Genomic DNA, 16576 nt, shown 5'->3' with positions numbered 1-16576 from the left:
ATCTATTAACTCTGTGAGGTGTTATCCCCATTTTACTAATGATAAAACTGAGACTCAAAGAAGTTAAGGAAAAATAAGTGGAGAGCAAAGGAATAAGCATTTATATAGTATCTACTATGTGTCAAGCACCATGCTAAGAGCTTTTACATAGATTATCTCACTTGATCCTCACAATTACTCCACTGTATTGTTAGGTGCCTCATGAATCCAGTCATAGGATTCATCAACATAGAAAGCAGAATTAGAACTCAGACATTCCTGATGACCAATACTCTATTCATATCAATATGCTTTTAGTCCTTATCTTAAAATTTAGAAGACTTATGATATTGTACTCTTTTTTAAGTATACAAATCATAAAAACCGGAGCCACTTTTCATCAGTGGGTACAAATAGTTCTAGAACTACCTCACAATCCATTCGCAATCCAAACACCACAATTACATTTCCTTAATAGAAAAGGCATATTTACTTTGAGTTTTCCTTTGTTGAATGCACACACAGACACCTGGTAGGCAGAATGTCCCATATCAACAAAGACAACATTTCTTGGTTTCTCTTCCAGGGCAGGCAGATCTTGTTTATAGATTCCATATGCAAGGGCAACTGGAGAAAAAAAGAAAATGTTCTATGTTTATAATGTATGCTATCATTCAATTGGCAAGCAATATTTTACAACAGTAAAATTAGAGGCATTAAAATAGATTTTCTACATTCACATTACACTTAAATGGGAATACTGTGAGATATAAATGAAAATTATAGCACTTACATTTTATGTAAGAGAAATACTTCCTTATGGTAGTTGCAGTTAAGAATTAAAAGAGGTAGTCTTCATTCTAACTAGTTATGGAACCAAATAACACATCAACCTTTTAGCTTCAGTTGCCTGATGTATAAAATGAAGATGCTTGTACTAAAAGTATTATAACAGGATTATCTTGATGAAAATGATGTAAATGCTTTGAGGCTGTTTATTTAATCCTGATTCCAAGCTGTCCCTGTTCCTTTTACCCTTTCCTCCATAACCCAAGTACCTGTTTAAAGTTTACCTGAGTCCCTCCCTCCATAGCTCCTCTACTGAGACTCCACAATTAAGGAGAAACAATTGCTTAACCAAAATAGTTTTTCACCAATATGTACTGTATGATATATTGTAATGATTTTTCAATTTAACTTTCTGAAATCAGAACAGTAAAAACTGTCACAATTTTTTTTTTTTTAATGTTTTAAGGATTTCAATCTGTTTAAAAATGAGGATCCAAGAATTCCACTTCTTAAATCAAGGCACTCATACCAAAGCTCTAAGAATCCATTCAAATCATCTACCAATCCAAGGGAATCAATTTCTCAGAAACCTTAAGTCTTAAAAAATTGTCCAAGCACCGAGAAAGTGGCAGAATTTTAACCCACGTCTTCTGGATTCCAAAACTACAAGTAAGCTAAATCACAAAAAGTAGTCTGACATTATTAAGAGAATCAGACTTAAAATTATGAGAGCTCTGTATCCACTGCAAGGCATTTAGTAGCATGTAACCAAAGGAAAGTTGTAACTTTCATTTTATAAAACCTCAATTTATTTATGAATAATAAAATGTAAATATTAGTGCTCACAGTATTGGCAACATATAAGGCTGCTGTAAGGAAAGCATTTTGTAAATCTTAAAACACCATATAAATGTAACTTATTACTTACTGCCTACATGTAGCTTACCTAAAACAAAAGTTACATATACTACTCAAGAATTATCAATCGGAATATTTCATATCTTAACTTGCTTTTATTGTTGCTAAATCTCCTTTCTTATATAGTTTTTTTTAAAAACCTCAGATGAAATTTATCCTGCCCTATTTTGTTACAGATAAACTGATTCAATCCATTATGAAGTAGCTAGAATACCAAAAAGCTTAGTCTTCCAAATACAATTTAATTAGTTTGTACAGTAAACTACTATGTAACTAAGTAACTGATGAGTGAATAAAAGCAAGAGAGAAAGAATGTAACTGAAAAAAAGGTAGCAACATGAAAAAAAACCAGGCTGACATCACTGATCCAGTTGAAAAGGCAATTTAAATGTTAGAACACATCCACCAGCCCATCTCCTATACCTACTGAACTGTGCAACTCGGATATTACTCCCAAAATCAAAACAAAAACAAAGCTAAGAATAAACTGACTTTTGCAAAAAAAAAAAAAAAAAAAAATCCAATCTGGCAAATCCTCAGCATTATAAAATCCTTACGAAGCCAAATTATGCTCAACATAGTCTATTTTTAAAGAGAAGAATGCAGACTAATATAAACAAATGCCAGAAATATCTGCATAGCATTCTTACCCAATTAAGCACAACACTCCTCCAATTAATAGGCCTTTACTATTACTCTAGTGCAGAAATTTATAATATAACAGAAGCCTTGAAAATGTGAACGATGCCACCTTTAATATTATACACAAATGCATCATCTTTATCACCATTCAAGTCATAGACATTTTTACCTTATTTAACAGGACCATCCCTGTGCGTTGTGTTATAAGATAAAAAACAAATACAAAAATAATTCCTCATCTCAAGGAGCGTAATTACAACTAAAGATAAGACAAATGCCAATTAATATGCAAGGACAGAAAATGCCAGAGTAAATAGTAAAAATAATTTTCAAAGAAGGACTTGATCATTAATGGCTGGAATATTCGTACTATATCTCCAAGGACCTGGAGGAGTTAAGATAAAAAAAGAGGAAAAGAAAGCATTTCAAATGCAGAGAACAGACAAAACAGTAGTTTTACCATCTGACGATTTTATTTACATTAGGTAATTAAGTCCCAGATTTCCTTTTACCTGCAGTAGTTTCATTCATCAGTCGTAGGCAATTGAGACCAGCAATTTGTGTGGCATCCAGCACAGATCTCCTCTCAGCATCTGTAAAGAAGCAGGGGACCTACAAAAAAATATTAAAATTATAATCAAAGAAATACTTGCTTAAATGAGATAAAGTACAGTGCTTTGTAATCTAAAAGCTATTATTATTGTTACTGGGTTCAAACTACAATGTCACTTCATGGAAGTAATCAGATGCTTTATAGCTGTTAATAGTTGAAATGACTTTTCATACAATCCATGCATTTTATTCCCCAGAAGTGGTTCTCTGAAAACATCAGCACAAAAAAGCCTGAAGCCCTCCCTAACCCCCTGACCTCATAAAGATGAGAGGGACAAAAAACAAATATCTGTCAACTGGGAAAAAAAGGAGAGAGAAAAATAACTACATTTGAGGTACTCATAAGACAGAATTAATAAAAATGTCTACAGATGGCTGATGGGTAAAACTGGAGATTAAGAGAATTTAAATTTATAAAATAAAAATTAGAGACAGTGCGGTATTAGGCATAAAGAGCTGGGTTTTAATTTCAGTTCTGTCATTTAGTTAACTATTAATCAAATCACTTCAACTCTCTGAACCTTAGTTTTCGCAACGAACAAAACAAGGCAGCTGAACTAATTTTAAGGCATCCTCTCCCAAGCTTTAACATCCCAGGGGAGGTGTGAGTATTCATGATTTAACTTCACTTGTAAGCATAAGCTTTCAAACAAATGCTTCTCCATAATGAGTCCTTGTTAACTTACTGAAACTACACAGTCAACAACCGGTTTCTTCAGGGCATTTTCTGCAGTTTCCTTTAGTTTGGACAAGAGCATTCCTGTGACCTGCTCAGTGCTGAAATTCCGCTCTTCCTCCATATATGTTACCTACAGGAAAATTCAGAAACCAAAACATCAAAGATAAGTGGCTACTCCAACTAAAAATTATTTAAACCAAATTTTTCATCTTATAGGTAAATCAAGTGCACGTTTATTGCATCTTTTATATAAATTTTGTATTTAGCACCTATGAACAATTGTACTAGGTTGGTGATTTTAATATTGTTAGCAAATAACTAAAATGGAGAAATTTTTGTCCTCAGAAAAGCCTTTGGAAATAAACAATTTCTGATTTGTCTTCAAAGATCCTTGCTTCTTTCCTGTTAATCCCAATGAGCATAGCATTAATAAGAATGTTGGAATCACTAAGAAAATTGCAACTTTAATAAATAGGAAAGACTGTGGGATTATTACTTACCACTCCACTTCAAAGGTTTAAAAATTAAAAAATAATGGAAGTGATAAAAATTTCAAGTATAAAGGTAACTAAGGTTTTAGACCAATAATTTTATGTCCACTGGCTTAAAAGTACAGAAAAAAATTTCAAGAAATTCTTTATATCATTTCTATATATAGAATTAAGCTTATATAGTTTTACATGTATAGAATATAGCTATTATTTCTTTGAAAAGCAAGCGTTCCTTAACACTGCTCCACAGATTTAGTCTTTGCTATATTTAAATTTCTCTCCTATAACACTATTTGCAAGTTGCTATTAAGATATAAATTATGTCATGCTGGATAGAAAAATCCTCTCTATTATGGTAATTTCTTAATTGCTTGTCTATATTAAAGAAATGAATTAATTGCAATCCTGCTTTACCAATACTCCCAAACATTTCTCTATTGATCAAAGGGGGGGAGGAGGGATCAAGAATTTCTAAAATAAACAAACAAAAAAAAATTCTTATTCCAATGACACATGAAAGTCAGCGTGGGTTCAAGAAGGCCATACAAGTAAAAGCAAACTGGAAAGTCTCTCCACATCCTTCTATTATTATCATCACCTTAGATAAATTTGGAAAAGCTCATCACCACAAGATTGATAAGTGTAAGAGTAGTGGATACAGAAAATCATAAAAGGTTCCAATAAAATATATAAAATGTATAACTTCTATCAATAGAAGCAGTATATTTGCTGGAAAATTATGCTTTTTGAAATACTGTACTTCCCTCCCATTAGTATTGCTAGGGGAGGCTCCACAAATTCTGAGAAGGTATAATCTGTATGGCCTAGAGTCAGAAATGGCATTTGCTTTTTCATCACAGCATTCCATAAAGGGAGGGCAATATATTTGTTTAACCCACCAGTGAAAATATTTCAGGACTATTGGACTGCCTATTTGGCTTATTTTCTTGTGTTTAACTTAACAAAACCCATCCACTATATCAACTTCTCAAAAGGTAGATATGGGTTGAAGCTAATGAAAAACTTTTTAACAAGTAGAGCTATTCAAAAGCAGAAAAGGTGTAGTGGCAATGAACCGGAAATTGAGTGGGTTCCCATCAGCTGGGGAATGGCTGAGTAAGTTATGGCATATGAATGTAATGGAACATTATCATTCTACAAGAAATGATGATCAGGTTGATTTCAGAAAAGCTTGGAAAGACTGACATGAACTCATGCTAAGTGAGCAGAATCAAGAAAAATTGTACCCAATTCTAGGATCTACTACTTTATCAAACAGAACAATCACGATATAATCCTTGTTAATGTATACAATGTACAATGCTTCAAAGAAAATTCTTATTAAATCCTGCTATTATCCCACCAACTTTTCTCTATCAAATTTAAATATTCAAGTTGAACATTCATCCTTCAAGAATTCTTCCTCATAAACAAAGACTTTATCTTCTATTTCTTTTGCATCACCAGAGCCCACACAAGTCTGACTACATATTGGATGAACACAGTGCTATGTCAATTATTCACTGAATACTGGTTAGCTATCAAAAAGGTATGCAGAAAATTGAGGGGATACAGTAGGAAGTCAAATAGCTTACTTTAATCTCCACTTATACCAGAAGTTACTTAATGTTACCATCCTCTATCCCTTATCAATTTTAAAATTTGATTCAATTTGCTTTAAACAAAAAGTCCTATAGAATACTTTTCCTGTCCTAGTTTTAATTTTAGGAATATGCACATACACACATATGCATATGTGAATTGTTCTTTATAAACAAATAAAGGCATATTGTTTGTATCTACACTGCATCCATAATTTTATCATAAAATTTTCTTCTACATTTACCTTGATGCCAGCTGAACCTGTTGGCAACTGCACAACTTCATAAGCAAGGTGTGACTTCTCTTCTTGAACAAATGGATCTGAGAATGCTCTGCCATGAAATCTCTTAAAACCTTGGACTGTGTTCTTTGCATTTGAAATAACCTAAAAGAAACAAATATAGAATTAAACAATGAAGACTAGATTCTAATAGATATGAAACAAAATGTAATTATATAACCTCACTTTCAATTATCTTTCCTTCTTAAAGCTTTAGTTTCTTCAAAGGCTCTATTGAAAATGACTTTAGAGGAGACTATCTTTAATTTTTCATTTTATAGGTAAAGAGTGAATCCTGTAGGATGACTAAGTTTCAATGCTACATCACAGTCCTGAAAAATTGTGGTCTAGCTTTTCCCCAATATTCTCCCATCATTCTCTAATTTTTTTTTCAATTCTACCTTCAAGCTTTATTAAACATGAACAAAATAAAGCTATATTTTGAAAAGGTTATACTTTTAAAAAGTCTTCTGACTACAAAATTAACTTCATACAACATTAGAAACTTGAGAGTTCTATTATGAGATATACAGTCTTCATTACCTCTACCAGGATAATCTTTCATGCTAACTTGGAAGGAAATAAGTGAATCCTTAAAGGGCTTATAATTGTCTATGGAAGGAGTAAAAGGGAAAAACTTCTACCTGGCTTTTAGCTGCAGCTCCAATTGAACGATTCTTGGGACCAAAAGAAACACAAGCTCTAGAATAAAAAATTTAGATATTTTTAGAAAAACTTTTGAAATTTACAAGTGTAATAAAAATCATAAAGGCTAAGTCTTATTGCAAAAAACATTACAATAGAAATGTTGGTAGAAAAGTATTCTAAAGCCTAAGCAAAAGTATTTCTTTCCTTCTATATTTGATAAAGGCAGAATTTTGGAATAAAATGATGGTGCACTATAATGGGATTTGCCATATATTTCTTCCAAAATAATAAAGGAGGGGGAGAAGTGTTTTTCAAAAGAACTAACTTGTAACTAATGTATAGTTCAGACAGTTTCCTGCAACTAAATTTTCCTGGCTACTATTAGCTTACTTGTTTTTCCAATGTCCTATATTCTTTAGATAGATAACTTCTCTATCACACCTCCTAGGTGTACCCAGCAAGGACTGAGGACAGCAGACAACTATGTTCATAGTTACCCATTTTCTTCATATCTCTCCCCCTTCAAAGCCTGAATGAAATTTTCTTGTAATCATGGATTTGTCATAGTTAGTGTGATAGAGAAGTTCTTTTCACTTCCCTCCCTCCAACCCCTCCCCTATATGGCAGGTAGTCTTATACATGTTAAAATATATCTTAAATACAATATATGTGTACAGAGCCGTACAGTTCTCTTGTTGCACAAGAAAAATCAGATTCAGAAGGTAAAAATAACCTGGGAAGAAAAACAAAAATGCAAGTAGTCCACATTCATTTCCCAGTGTTTGTATTTTTTATTTGAGTTTATTTGAGTAAAAAATACACTATATTTTTTAAATGAGTAAGAAATCCTGTGAGAAGTCAATCACATGCAGGTTGGAAGAGGAGGGGTAAGGAGAAGGAATCGAGGAAGTTTTCTTGGAAAAAGTGGTATTAGTATACATTCCCCATATACATCAAATATTCTGGTTGGTTTAAAACAATGTACAGAACACACAACTTTCTTTCTTTCTATTTACCATCAAACCAAACTTAAGCTCCTCTGCCAAGATTTTTAAAATTTCTCACTTTCTAAAATAAAGACAGCAAATATTTATATAGCATTTATGATATGCCAGAAATTGGGCTAATGAGAACTTTACAATTATTACTTCCAACAATTCTGGTAAGTAAGTATTATTATTATCCCCATTTTACAGATGGGTAAACTTAGGTAAACAGAAGTTACGTTTTATCCAGGGCGATAGTGTCTGAAACTGGATTTGAATTTAGACCTCCTGACTCCAGGACAGACATAATCTACTGTGCTACTTAAATTGTACTCCACTGAAGGAGAGAAAATACTAGTAATGGAAATGGCCATTGGGTACTTATGAGATGAATGTTGAAGAAAGGATTCTGGAAAGAGATGAGTTAAGAATACATTTCACACATAAGCAACAGCTTATGTGAATATCTATATAGAAGTGGGAGGTAAAATGTCCAATTTGGGGAACCACTGGTAATCAAATCTGGTTATAACATAAAATACATGAAGGAGGCTAATATTAAGTAAGACTAGGGAGGAAGTGTGGAACTATATTGTAGAGTTTTGTGTTTTTTCTTAGAAACAATAGGGAATCGTTAATATTTTTGTTTTTAATCAAAAAATGACTTATGAAGCTTATTTTGGGAGTGGTGCAGACACACAAAGAGGCAGAAATGAAAACCAGGAAAACTAATAGAATCAATAGTACTTGGCAACAGAGTAGGTAAGGAGAGAGGAATGGGGTGGGTGGGCGGGCGGGGGGAATAGGGGAGAGAGAAGAGGAAAAGGGGTAAAGAGAGAAAAACAAGAATGATTTATATATAACAGTGGAAAAGAAAAACTGGAGGGGGGGGGGGGGGAGCTGCTAGATGGAGCACAGGGTAGAGCACTTGTCCTGAAGTCAGTAGGACCCCAGTTAAAATCTGACTTCAGACACTTAACACTAACTAGCTGTGTGACCCTGTGCAAGTTCAGTAACTCCAACTGCCTCACTAAAAAAAGCTGGATTTGGAGCAAGAAGACACTGTTGATTTTTTATCGTGGCTCAGGCCATTGTTACCTATGAAACTCTTAGTACAAATCATTTAACAAAAGTCTCTAGGTCTCAGGTTTCTCATCTGTAAATGAGGTTTGATGATTAGATGACCTGGGGTACCTTCCAATTCTAGATCTATGATACTACAATTTCTAGGTTGTAAACAAAGGTGATGGGAGAAGGCAATACTCTCAAATCAATAGGAAATTAGTGGCTAAACCTGGGGAGATAATAATTATTTTGGGTTTGAGATGTTACAATATACAGTGGTGATTTTAAGAAGTACAAATGAGAAGATATATTCTAAACATAAATACAAGCCTGGGCAACAGCACAGAGGTAAAATATAGGGAACGGAGCATGAAATTTAGATTAACAGTCAAAAAACCAATTTTACTGGAATGAACAGGAAGGAAAATTCTGTTTACAAAATCAGTAACAATTTCGATAGGTAATACAGATGTACAGACTCATTCTGAAATGAGAAGTGGTGCTAACTAAACGTGGTAGAATATGCTAAAGTCTACCTTCCAGCCACAATCTCAGGATGTGAAAAAAATGGCCAGCTCTAGTAAAGAATGACAAGAATGAAGTATCTTTAAAAGACGGATTTTCATGAACATCAAAAGATGGAAAGAATTTGAGGAAGAAATTGAGAATGAAGTATACACTAACACAAAATGTAAAGAGGGCAAAAGAAGATAGTACTAGGAAGGGATCAAAGAACAAGTAGGTATAGGACAAAAAAGCTCATGGGATACAAAAACAAATCATGGGAAATGATTAGATAGCCAGAGGAAAAAAGTAAAATAAAATTAAAATTTAAAAAGTATGAAGCTTTTCTTTGTATATGGTAATTTTATTTGATGGTTAAGTTCAGAATAAAAACGAAATTTCAAAAAAGGAACATTAGCTTTCGCTAGCAAAAATTAAAAACTAAGACTAATGTGCTTTCATCTTATTTCAACGTCCCATGGTTACAAGTTTGATAAAAAGTGCATTTTAATCTGAACCATACTCTAGAATTTGGATAAGTGCTTGAAGGTGATGAAGATCATTTTCTTTATATTATACATCTACTGGCTTCCTTATGAAGTTAAAACATAACCGGAAGCATTTTTAAATGAGTCATCTTACTTTGAAATACATTCCATTTCCTAGTAGTTTACCATTTTATTGTTTTCAACCATGTATTTAAAACAAAACAAACCATTTTCTTTCTTTTCTTTTTTTTTTTTTTTGCTGAGGCAATTGGGGTTAAGTGACTTGCCCAGGGTCACACAGCTCGGAAGGATTAAGTGTCTGAGGGCACATTTGAACTCAGGTCTTCCTGACTTCAGGGCTGGTGCTCTGTCCACTACACCAACTAGCTGACCCCCCCCAAACCCCTTCATTTTCAAAGAACAGAGAACCTTTCTCAAATCTAAGAAATCTAACCCTTAATTTATCATCACTATCAGGAGAATCCTTTTAAACTCCAATTTCCAACAAAGAAATTAATTAACTGAATACAAATTAAGAAAAAAAGTAATTTTAAATCCCCACTTAAAAAAAAAAAAAGAGAGAAACTATCTCCGAGGTAACTTCCAGCTCTAAATCTTTAGAGTACTTTGAAGAAATCACATGGGAGAAGTAGGAGAGTTGGGATTCAAACCCAGATCCTTGGCTCCAAATCCAGTATTCTTTCCATTATATCATACTACTACCCCTCCATTAAAATACTGTAGTACCATGGCAATGATCCAATCAAATCCAGTAACAAGTTGGAAATATTTTAATTTGTTAAAGTCTTAACTAGACTTAGAAGGTTACCATCCTAAGTTTGGACACCAAATAATAATTTTTATTTTTGACCATAGCAATCTATCAAACTATTCTAAAGCAATGAAAGATGATATATATACACCAGTGGGAATATCCAATCCAATGAAGCATTTCCTTGTTAAAAATATTCTTTCTGAAGAACTAGTGGGCATAAATGCAAGCAACATTCTTAGATCATCAAAATTATGCCACAGTCCAAATCATTTACTAACCCCAACCAAAAGATGAATTACTTAAAAGAGTCATTTGTATGATATAGGGTCTATATCCTCTTGATACAATTGTACCTGTTCCACATTAACAAAAAGTTTCAACTTTGGATTTTGAATTTTGGGATTTGGTCATTTATAAATAATTATGACAAGATTTATGTTTAAGTGACTGTTTACCAGCAAAGTACTTTTTCCAATTCTTTTAAGTTTTCTTTCAAAATTTAAGTTCTGTTAATTCCAAGGAAAATCAGGGAGCTGTCAAAGCCCTACTTCATAGCCTTCCCAAAGTACTAAAGGTATATTAATGGTCCTGTAGCCTAGATAACCCTAGTTTAAAAGTTAAGGAAATGAATGATGATTCAGTCTTTCCCAGTCCAGCTTCTTTAGTGCAATTCTGTGTATATCAAGTCAAGAACAAAAAACTATTTTGCCTAGAGAACCCTCAGCTGGTAGATTTGTTGCTATTTCCCTAGGGTTCCTTTTCACTTATTAGTTTAATTTTTATTTTATTGAGGCAGCGTGACATAGCAGACAGATTGATGGATTTGGAAACCATCAGAAAAACCAATCTGAATACTGTCACTGATATTTACTAATTGTGTGACCATAAGCAAGTCACTTAATGTCTATGCACTAGTTATTCAGCTCATGACTATGATACCCAATTTCTAGGCTATTGTAAAAATTAAACAAGATAATGTATGTAAGATATTTTGTAAGCTACAAAGTATTATATAAATCAGTTATTACCACTTGTCTTTAAATTTATTTCTCCACTGCCTTGGGACATTGCACCCTTTCCTTCCAGATGCGCTTCTGGCAAAAGCAAAAAACCAAGGTGTGCTCAACTGTATGGCTGAATGATCTGGAGGATTAACTTTGCTTATATACACAAAAAGATGTTTGTCCTGATATTTTTAAAAATACTATTAAATTACAATATTGCACCATTCTAAAGTAGAAAGTTAAGTTTAGGAATTATCTGTCCATGTTATCTCTTCAATTCATAATCCAGACAATACTTAACTGATTTGATGGAAGAACCTTCTTTTTCTTTCTGGACAATTTTAAAAGTAGGAGCCATTTGTTTTAAATTTGGTAACCTGGAATAGCAACCAACTATTTGCTCTAAGAATTAGGGTGTAAGTTTATTTTAAAAATATAGTTACACTTTCTATTTTACCTAAGTTTCTCTAATTTTGTTGTAAATTTCAAACAAAAATTTTCTCCAAAACATAGAGACCTCCAGTAACTGCTCCTGCCAAACCTTTTCCAGTCAAGGTGTACTTGTCACTGAAACCCCAATTATACGATTTTATTGAGAACTGCAAATCCAGATATTAAGTGGCATCAGTCTTTAACAATCTATAGGCCATTTCTCACTTTCCTAATTTAGGAATATGCTGTAAGTAAGTAGTATGTGACTGCTGCCACTAGTAGTTCTTTGCCCTTTTTTTAAAACTATTTTTTTTCCTGGGGCAGCTAGGTGGCGCAGTGAATTAGAGCACCAGCCCTGAAGTCATGAGGGCCCGAGTTCAAATCTGATTTCAGACACTTCTTAGCTGTGTGACCCTGAGCAAGTCAATTAACCCCAATTGCCTCAGCAAAAAACAAAAACAAAAAACACCTAATTTTTCCTAACAGCAAGAAAACGTTCAGAACTATATTAAAAAATAGCACTACTATGCACCCCAAATTGTTTCATTCAAAGCCTCCCAAACAATTCATATTTTCTTTTTCATCTTTCAATTGTGTTTAAAATTTTCCACATTTGATAGTTGCTTCATTCTCAATATCTTTCATCTCTCATTTTCAAGCCACTGCTAAAGCCTGTTCACTTCATCTTTGAAACAATTCTCAAAATATGCCCTGTCTTTGATACTGCCAGAACTCCAGTGCCTGCCTTCTTCAACTCACACTTGGATTACTGCAATAGATTGCAGCTGGATCTGATTTCTCAACTTTGTTCCCACTCCAAACTATCCCTCATTCCAGCCACTAAAGTGATTTTTCCTATGGTGCAGGTCCTATCATGTCATCTCTCTACACTCAAACTTCAATGACACCTTATCTATAAGAGCAAATACAAAATGCTATCTTAGTATTCAAAACTCCTTTGTCTAGGCCTCCTACCTTTCCAGTATTCTTACATCTTATGCCCTGCCACTTACTCTGACAGTAACACTGGTCACGGGGCTGTTCCATTCCATCTCTTGGCCTTGGGCTCTTTCTGGTTTTTGCCTATGACTTGAACATTCTCCCCCTGGAGCTCTAACTCCCTAATTTCCTTTAACCCCCCAAATAAAACCCCATGTTCTACAAGTAGCCTCCACCAATCTCTTAATTCTAGTACTTTCTTTTAATTACTTCCTACTTATCCTCTCTATATAGCTTGCTTCGTATATATTTATATGTTGTGTCCCCCATTAGATTGTAAACTCTTTGATATCAGAGACTGTCTTTTGCCTCTTTTTGTATCCCCAGTTCTTAGTACAATGCCTGGCACATGGTAGTCGCTTAATGTTTACTGACTGATTGATAGATGGTTTATTTGTGATCTATTCAGTTTACATCTCCTAAACTTTCAAACTAAAAGGGGAAGTGTTTGAAGTGAGAGGATATGCCACTTCATCTTTCAAGATATAACACATCACATAAACTTAAAGGCAAGTGATAATAACTGATTTATATAATACTTTGTAGCTTACAAAATATCTTACATACATTATCTTGTTTAATTTTTACAATAGCCTAGGAATTGGGTATCTAAAGAGTTGGCACCACAGCAGAATGCTGTGCATTAATACATCTCCAATCTCCCCTCCCGCAACACAAGAAAACTCCTTCAATTTTATTACTGGAAATCACAGGAAAAATAAGTAGCAGTTGCTAGTCACCCTGCAATGCATCTATTCTGTGCACTTCCATCTATATTGCAGAGGTAATGGTATTTCAGATACTCAGAAAGTACAAGGAAAGGTTCATGCTACAGTGGAAAGAATCTGCCTGCCTCTGCTGGGTTGCTTTTGTGACCTTGGACAAGTTACAACCTCCTAGGCCTCAGTTTATTCATTTGTAAATTGAAGTTGGATTAGAACAAGGGTTTTAAACAATTTACTTTAATAAATATTTTGATAACTATATTTTAACTTAATTGGTTTTCTTTATACGCCTGTATTTTATGCATTTTAAAACACTGTTCTAAGAAGTTCACAGGTTTCACCAGACTACAAAAGGGTCCACAATGCAAAAAAGGATAATGCTAGATAATTTCTAATGTTGCTTCCAGCATTAGATGCTATGCTATGACCCTAGAATAGGTATGAGATACAGTGAATTGAGGAAGGGAGAGAGGGTGATTCCAGATTGGAAATCCAGTCATGCTACTGTCTCACCTTATGTCCCAGGGCAAGTCTCGCTGCTTTCTCAGTACCTCATTTTCCTCGGCTGTCAAATGAGGCCTGAATTAGATCTCAAAGTTGAAATAATTTCCAAGTTGTAAAATCTTATGACGTGAAAGGTAGCATTCTTTAATACAACATGAGCAGCTGCTCTTGTTAAAATTCATTAGGACCAGGCTTCCATAATTTACTTCAAAACTTGGAGTATTCTAATAAAGCTATTAATAAAAGCGAAGTAACACTCTTTTTAACACTGGGGGAAATAAGTCGGGAGAATCCATGACAAACTTGATAAAACACCTCCGGAAAGAGAAATGAGATTCAGGATGTAGACAAACTTTTTTGGACATAGCCAATGCAGATATATGTTTTGCATGACTAAACATGTTTGTTACAGTATTCTTTTTATCAAAGGGAAAAAGGAGGGGGGATTAAGTAAAGAAAAAAAAGTGGGGGAAATATACTTGATTATGTTCTAATTCGGTAGGAAAACTCAACAAATCAAGTGGTCTGCTCTAACCCTGCAGAAAGGTTAAAAGTGGGGACTGAAAAAAGTAATTATCAATTCCTTCTGATTATCAGAGACAGTGTCGGGAGTCAGGAGGATTCAGGTTCAAACCCAAGCTTTATCAGCTCCAACCAGTTTGACCTAGGGCAAATCACTTTCAAACTCTCTGGGGCGAAATGCTCATTTATAAAATAAGTTCGACTTGGGTGAATGTTAAAGTCCCTTTCAGTTCTTAATAGGCGGTACTAAGACCTCCGGGTGTCCATCCGTCACCTCCAAGGTGAAACGGTCTCCTTACCTACAGCCCCACCCAATCCAATGACTCTTCCCACTGTAGTTAAACCCAGTGGCTTTTAAAGTGGCGCCACTCCACTTCCCTCAGACCATCGCTCCTCAAAAGCCCTCTCCCCTCCCACACGAGCAATCCTGAGACTCTACTTTGCAGCCGAACCTGCTCTCCCTAGGTCCTGGGATTCTCTTCCTTGGGAGCTCGGTACTTAGTACGGGATGGGCGCTTAATAAATGTTATTTTAACACATTCAACCTCAGGACGGACACACACACACACACACAAAAACCTCCTAGTAGGCCAACCCCCAAATCCCTTGGCCTCCCTCGGCCTCCGTCCTCGTGGCGTGGGGGGGAGGGGAAAGGGTAGTAGGAAGAATCCCGAACTTTCGCCTGTTTGAGCCTCCGTTTCCTCATCTGTGCAATGGGTAGTATCTATCAAGTTGTCCGCAAAGCCTCAGAGGTCTATCAGCCACTCCGTCCCGCGCCCGGTCCGAGCCCACGAGGCGCGGGGCCACGACCCCGACCCGCTCACCGGCTCCCGCCACCCTCGCCCTCACTCACGGGGTGCAGCGGTCGCTGTATTCATTGGCGATGGTCTCTATGCCGCCGGCCCGGGCCACGGCAACGTAGCAGCTTTGGAAGCCCAGGTCTATGCCTATCACCGACATGGCTCCGACCTGGGACGCGAGCCCGGCGGCCCCGAACAGTACCGGGGGCGGGGGAGGAGCCGGAGGCAGAGAGGGGCGCACGCACGAGGCCCCGCGTGGCTCCCCACTAGCGCGCGCCACCCGCCGCCGGGCCTGAGAGCTGACGTACGGACAGACGGAGAGAGAAAGAGCGAGAGCGAGAAAGACGGAAGGGACGGAGGACGCGAAGTAGGAGGGCGCACGAGCTCCGAGCCGGCTCGGCTGCCGGGACACAGGCGGCCGAGAGGGCTGCGGGGGCGGGGGCAGGGGCGGGGGCGGGGGCAGGAAGGGGGGGGGGAAGAAGCTCTCGAAGGATCTCGTCGCTTCTGGAGGAGGGCGGGGTCAGGGAGAAGGGAGAAAAAAGCGGTTCTCGCGACGTTTCCCGACTTCTCTCCCCTCCTCTTTCCGAGGCTCCTCCTCTTACGCGATCTACGTCACACATTGGTCTGGAGCGAGGGAAGGGAAGGAAAGGCATGGAAAAAAAAAAATGGGGTTTCATTTTGTTTCAGCGCGCCTGCGCCGCCCAGGGTGTCGTCCTTTTCTGCAATTAACCGGAACAATGAATGAGGAAACGCCAAAGAAAAACTAACTCGTGGGCGTGTTCACATAGTTTAACACGCCGCCTTCATCCCCTCCGCCCACCCCACGTAAATTACGCTCGGCGAAAGAGCGCGAGATCTGAAGCTGATAACATCTGGCGCCCTGGGGCAAGTCCCCTAGCCTCTCAGACCTTTAAATTCCCGCTGGAGCGGATGACCTTCCAGTTTGCGAAGTATAAACGTTGCACAAAACAGAACTAATTAACCTGTAGATAGGGACTTGTGGTTTGGAGATACCTCGTTCTATCTTCAAAACAGTTTGTGCCGGGAAGTAGGGACTATCCCTATCTCCATTCTGCGGTTGAGCACGCAGGCTGAGAGAGGTTGCAAAGACTTATAAGGGCTGTTAAGTGTG

The 16576-nt window shown here is 36.5% G+C and overlaps 1 protein-coding gene across 1 annotated transcript in view; it reads right to left on the bottom strand.

Moving 5' to 3' along the window:
* The window catches only part of HSPA4 (heat shock protein family A (Hsp70) member 4), a 37696-nt gene extending 21834 nt beyond the window's left edge, over positions 1-15862 (bottom strand). The window contains exons 1-6 of the mRNA XM_023503952.2: positions 15498-15862; positions 6637-6694; positions 5957-6097; positions 3627-3749; positions 2841-2940; positions 473-606 (exon numbers count right to left, since the gene is read on the bottom strand). Of these exons, the coding sequence (XP_023359720.1) occupies positions 473-606; positions 2841-2940; positions 3627-3749; positions 5957-6097; positions 6637-6694; positions 15498-15604 (663 nt within the window). The 5' untranslated portion in view covers positions 15605-15862. The remainder of the gene's footprint in view (positions 1-472; positions 607-2840; positions 2941-3626; positions 3750-5956; positions 6098-6636; positions 6695-15497) is intronic.
* Positions 15863-16576: the final 714 nt, after the last annotated feature.

This window comes from Sarcophilus harrisii, chromosome 2 (genome assembly GCF_902635505.1).
Source record: "Sarcophilus harrisii chromosome 2, mSarHar1.11, whole genome shotgun sequence".
Classification (NCBI taxonomy): Eukaryota; Metazoa; Chordata; class Mammalia; order Dasyuromorphia; family Dasyuridae; genus Sarcophilus; species Sarcophilus harrisii.
The sequence above is the reverse complement of the archived record's forward strand: the minus strand, read 5'-3'. Positions and strand labels throughout refer to the sequence as shown.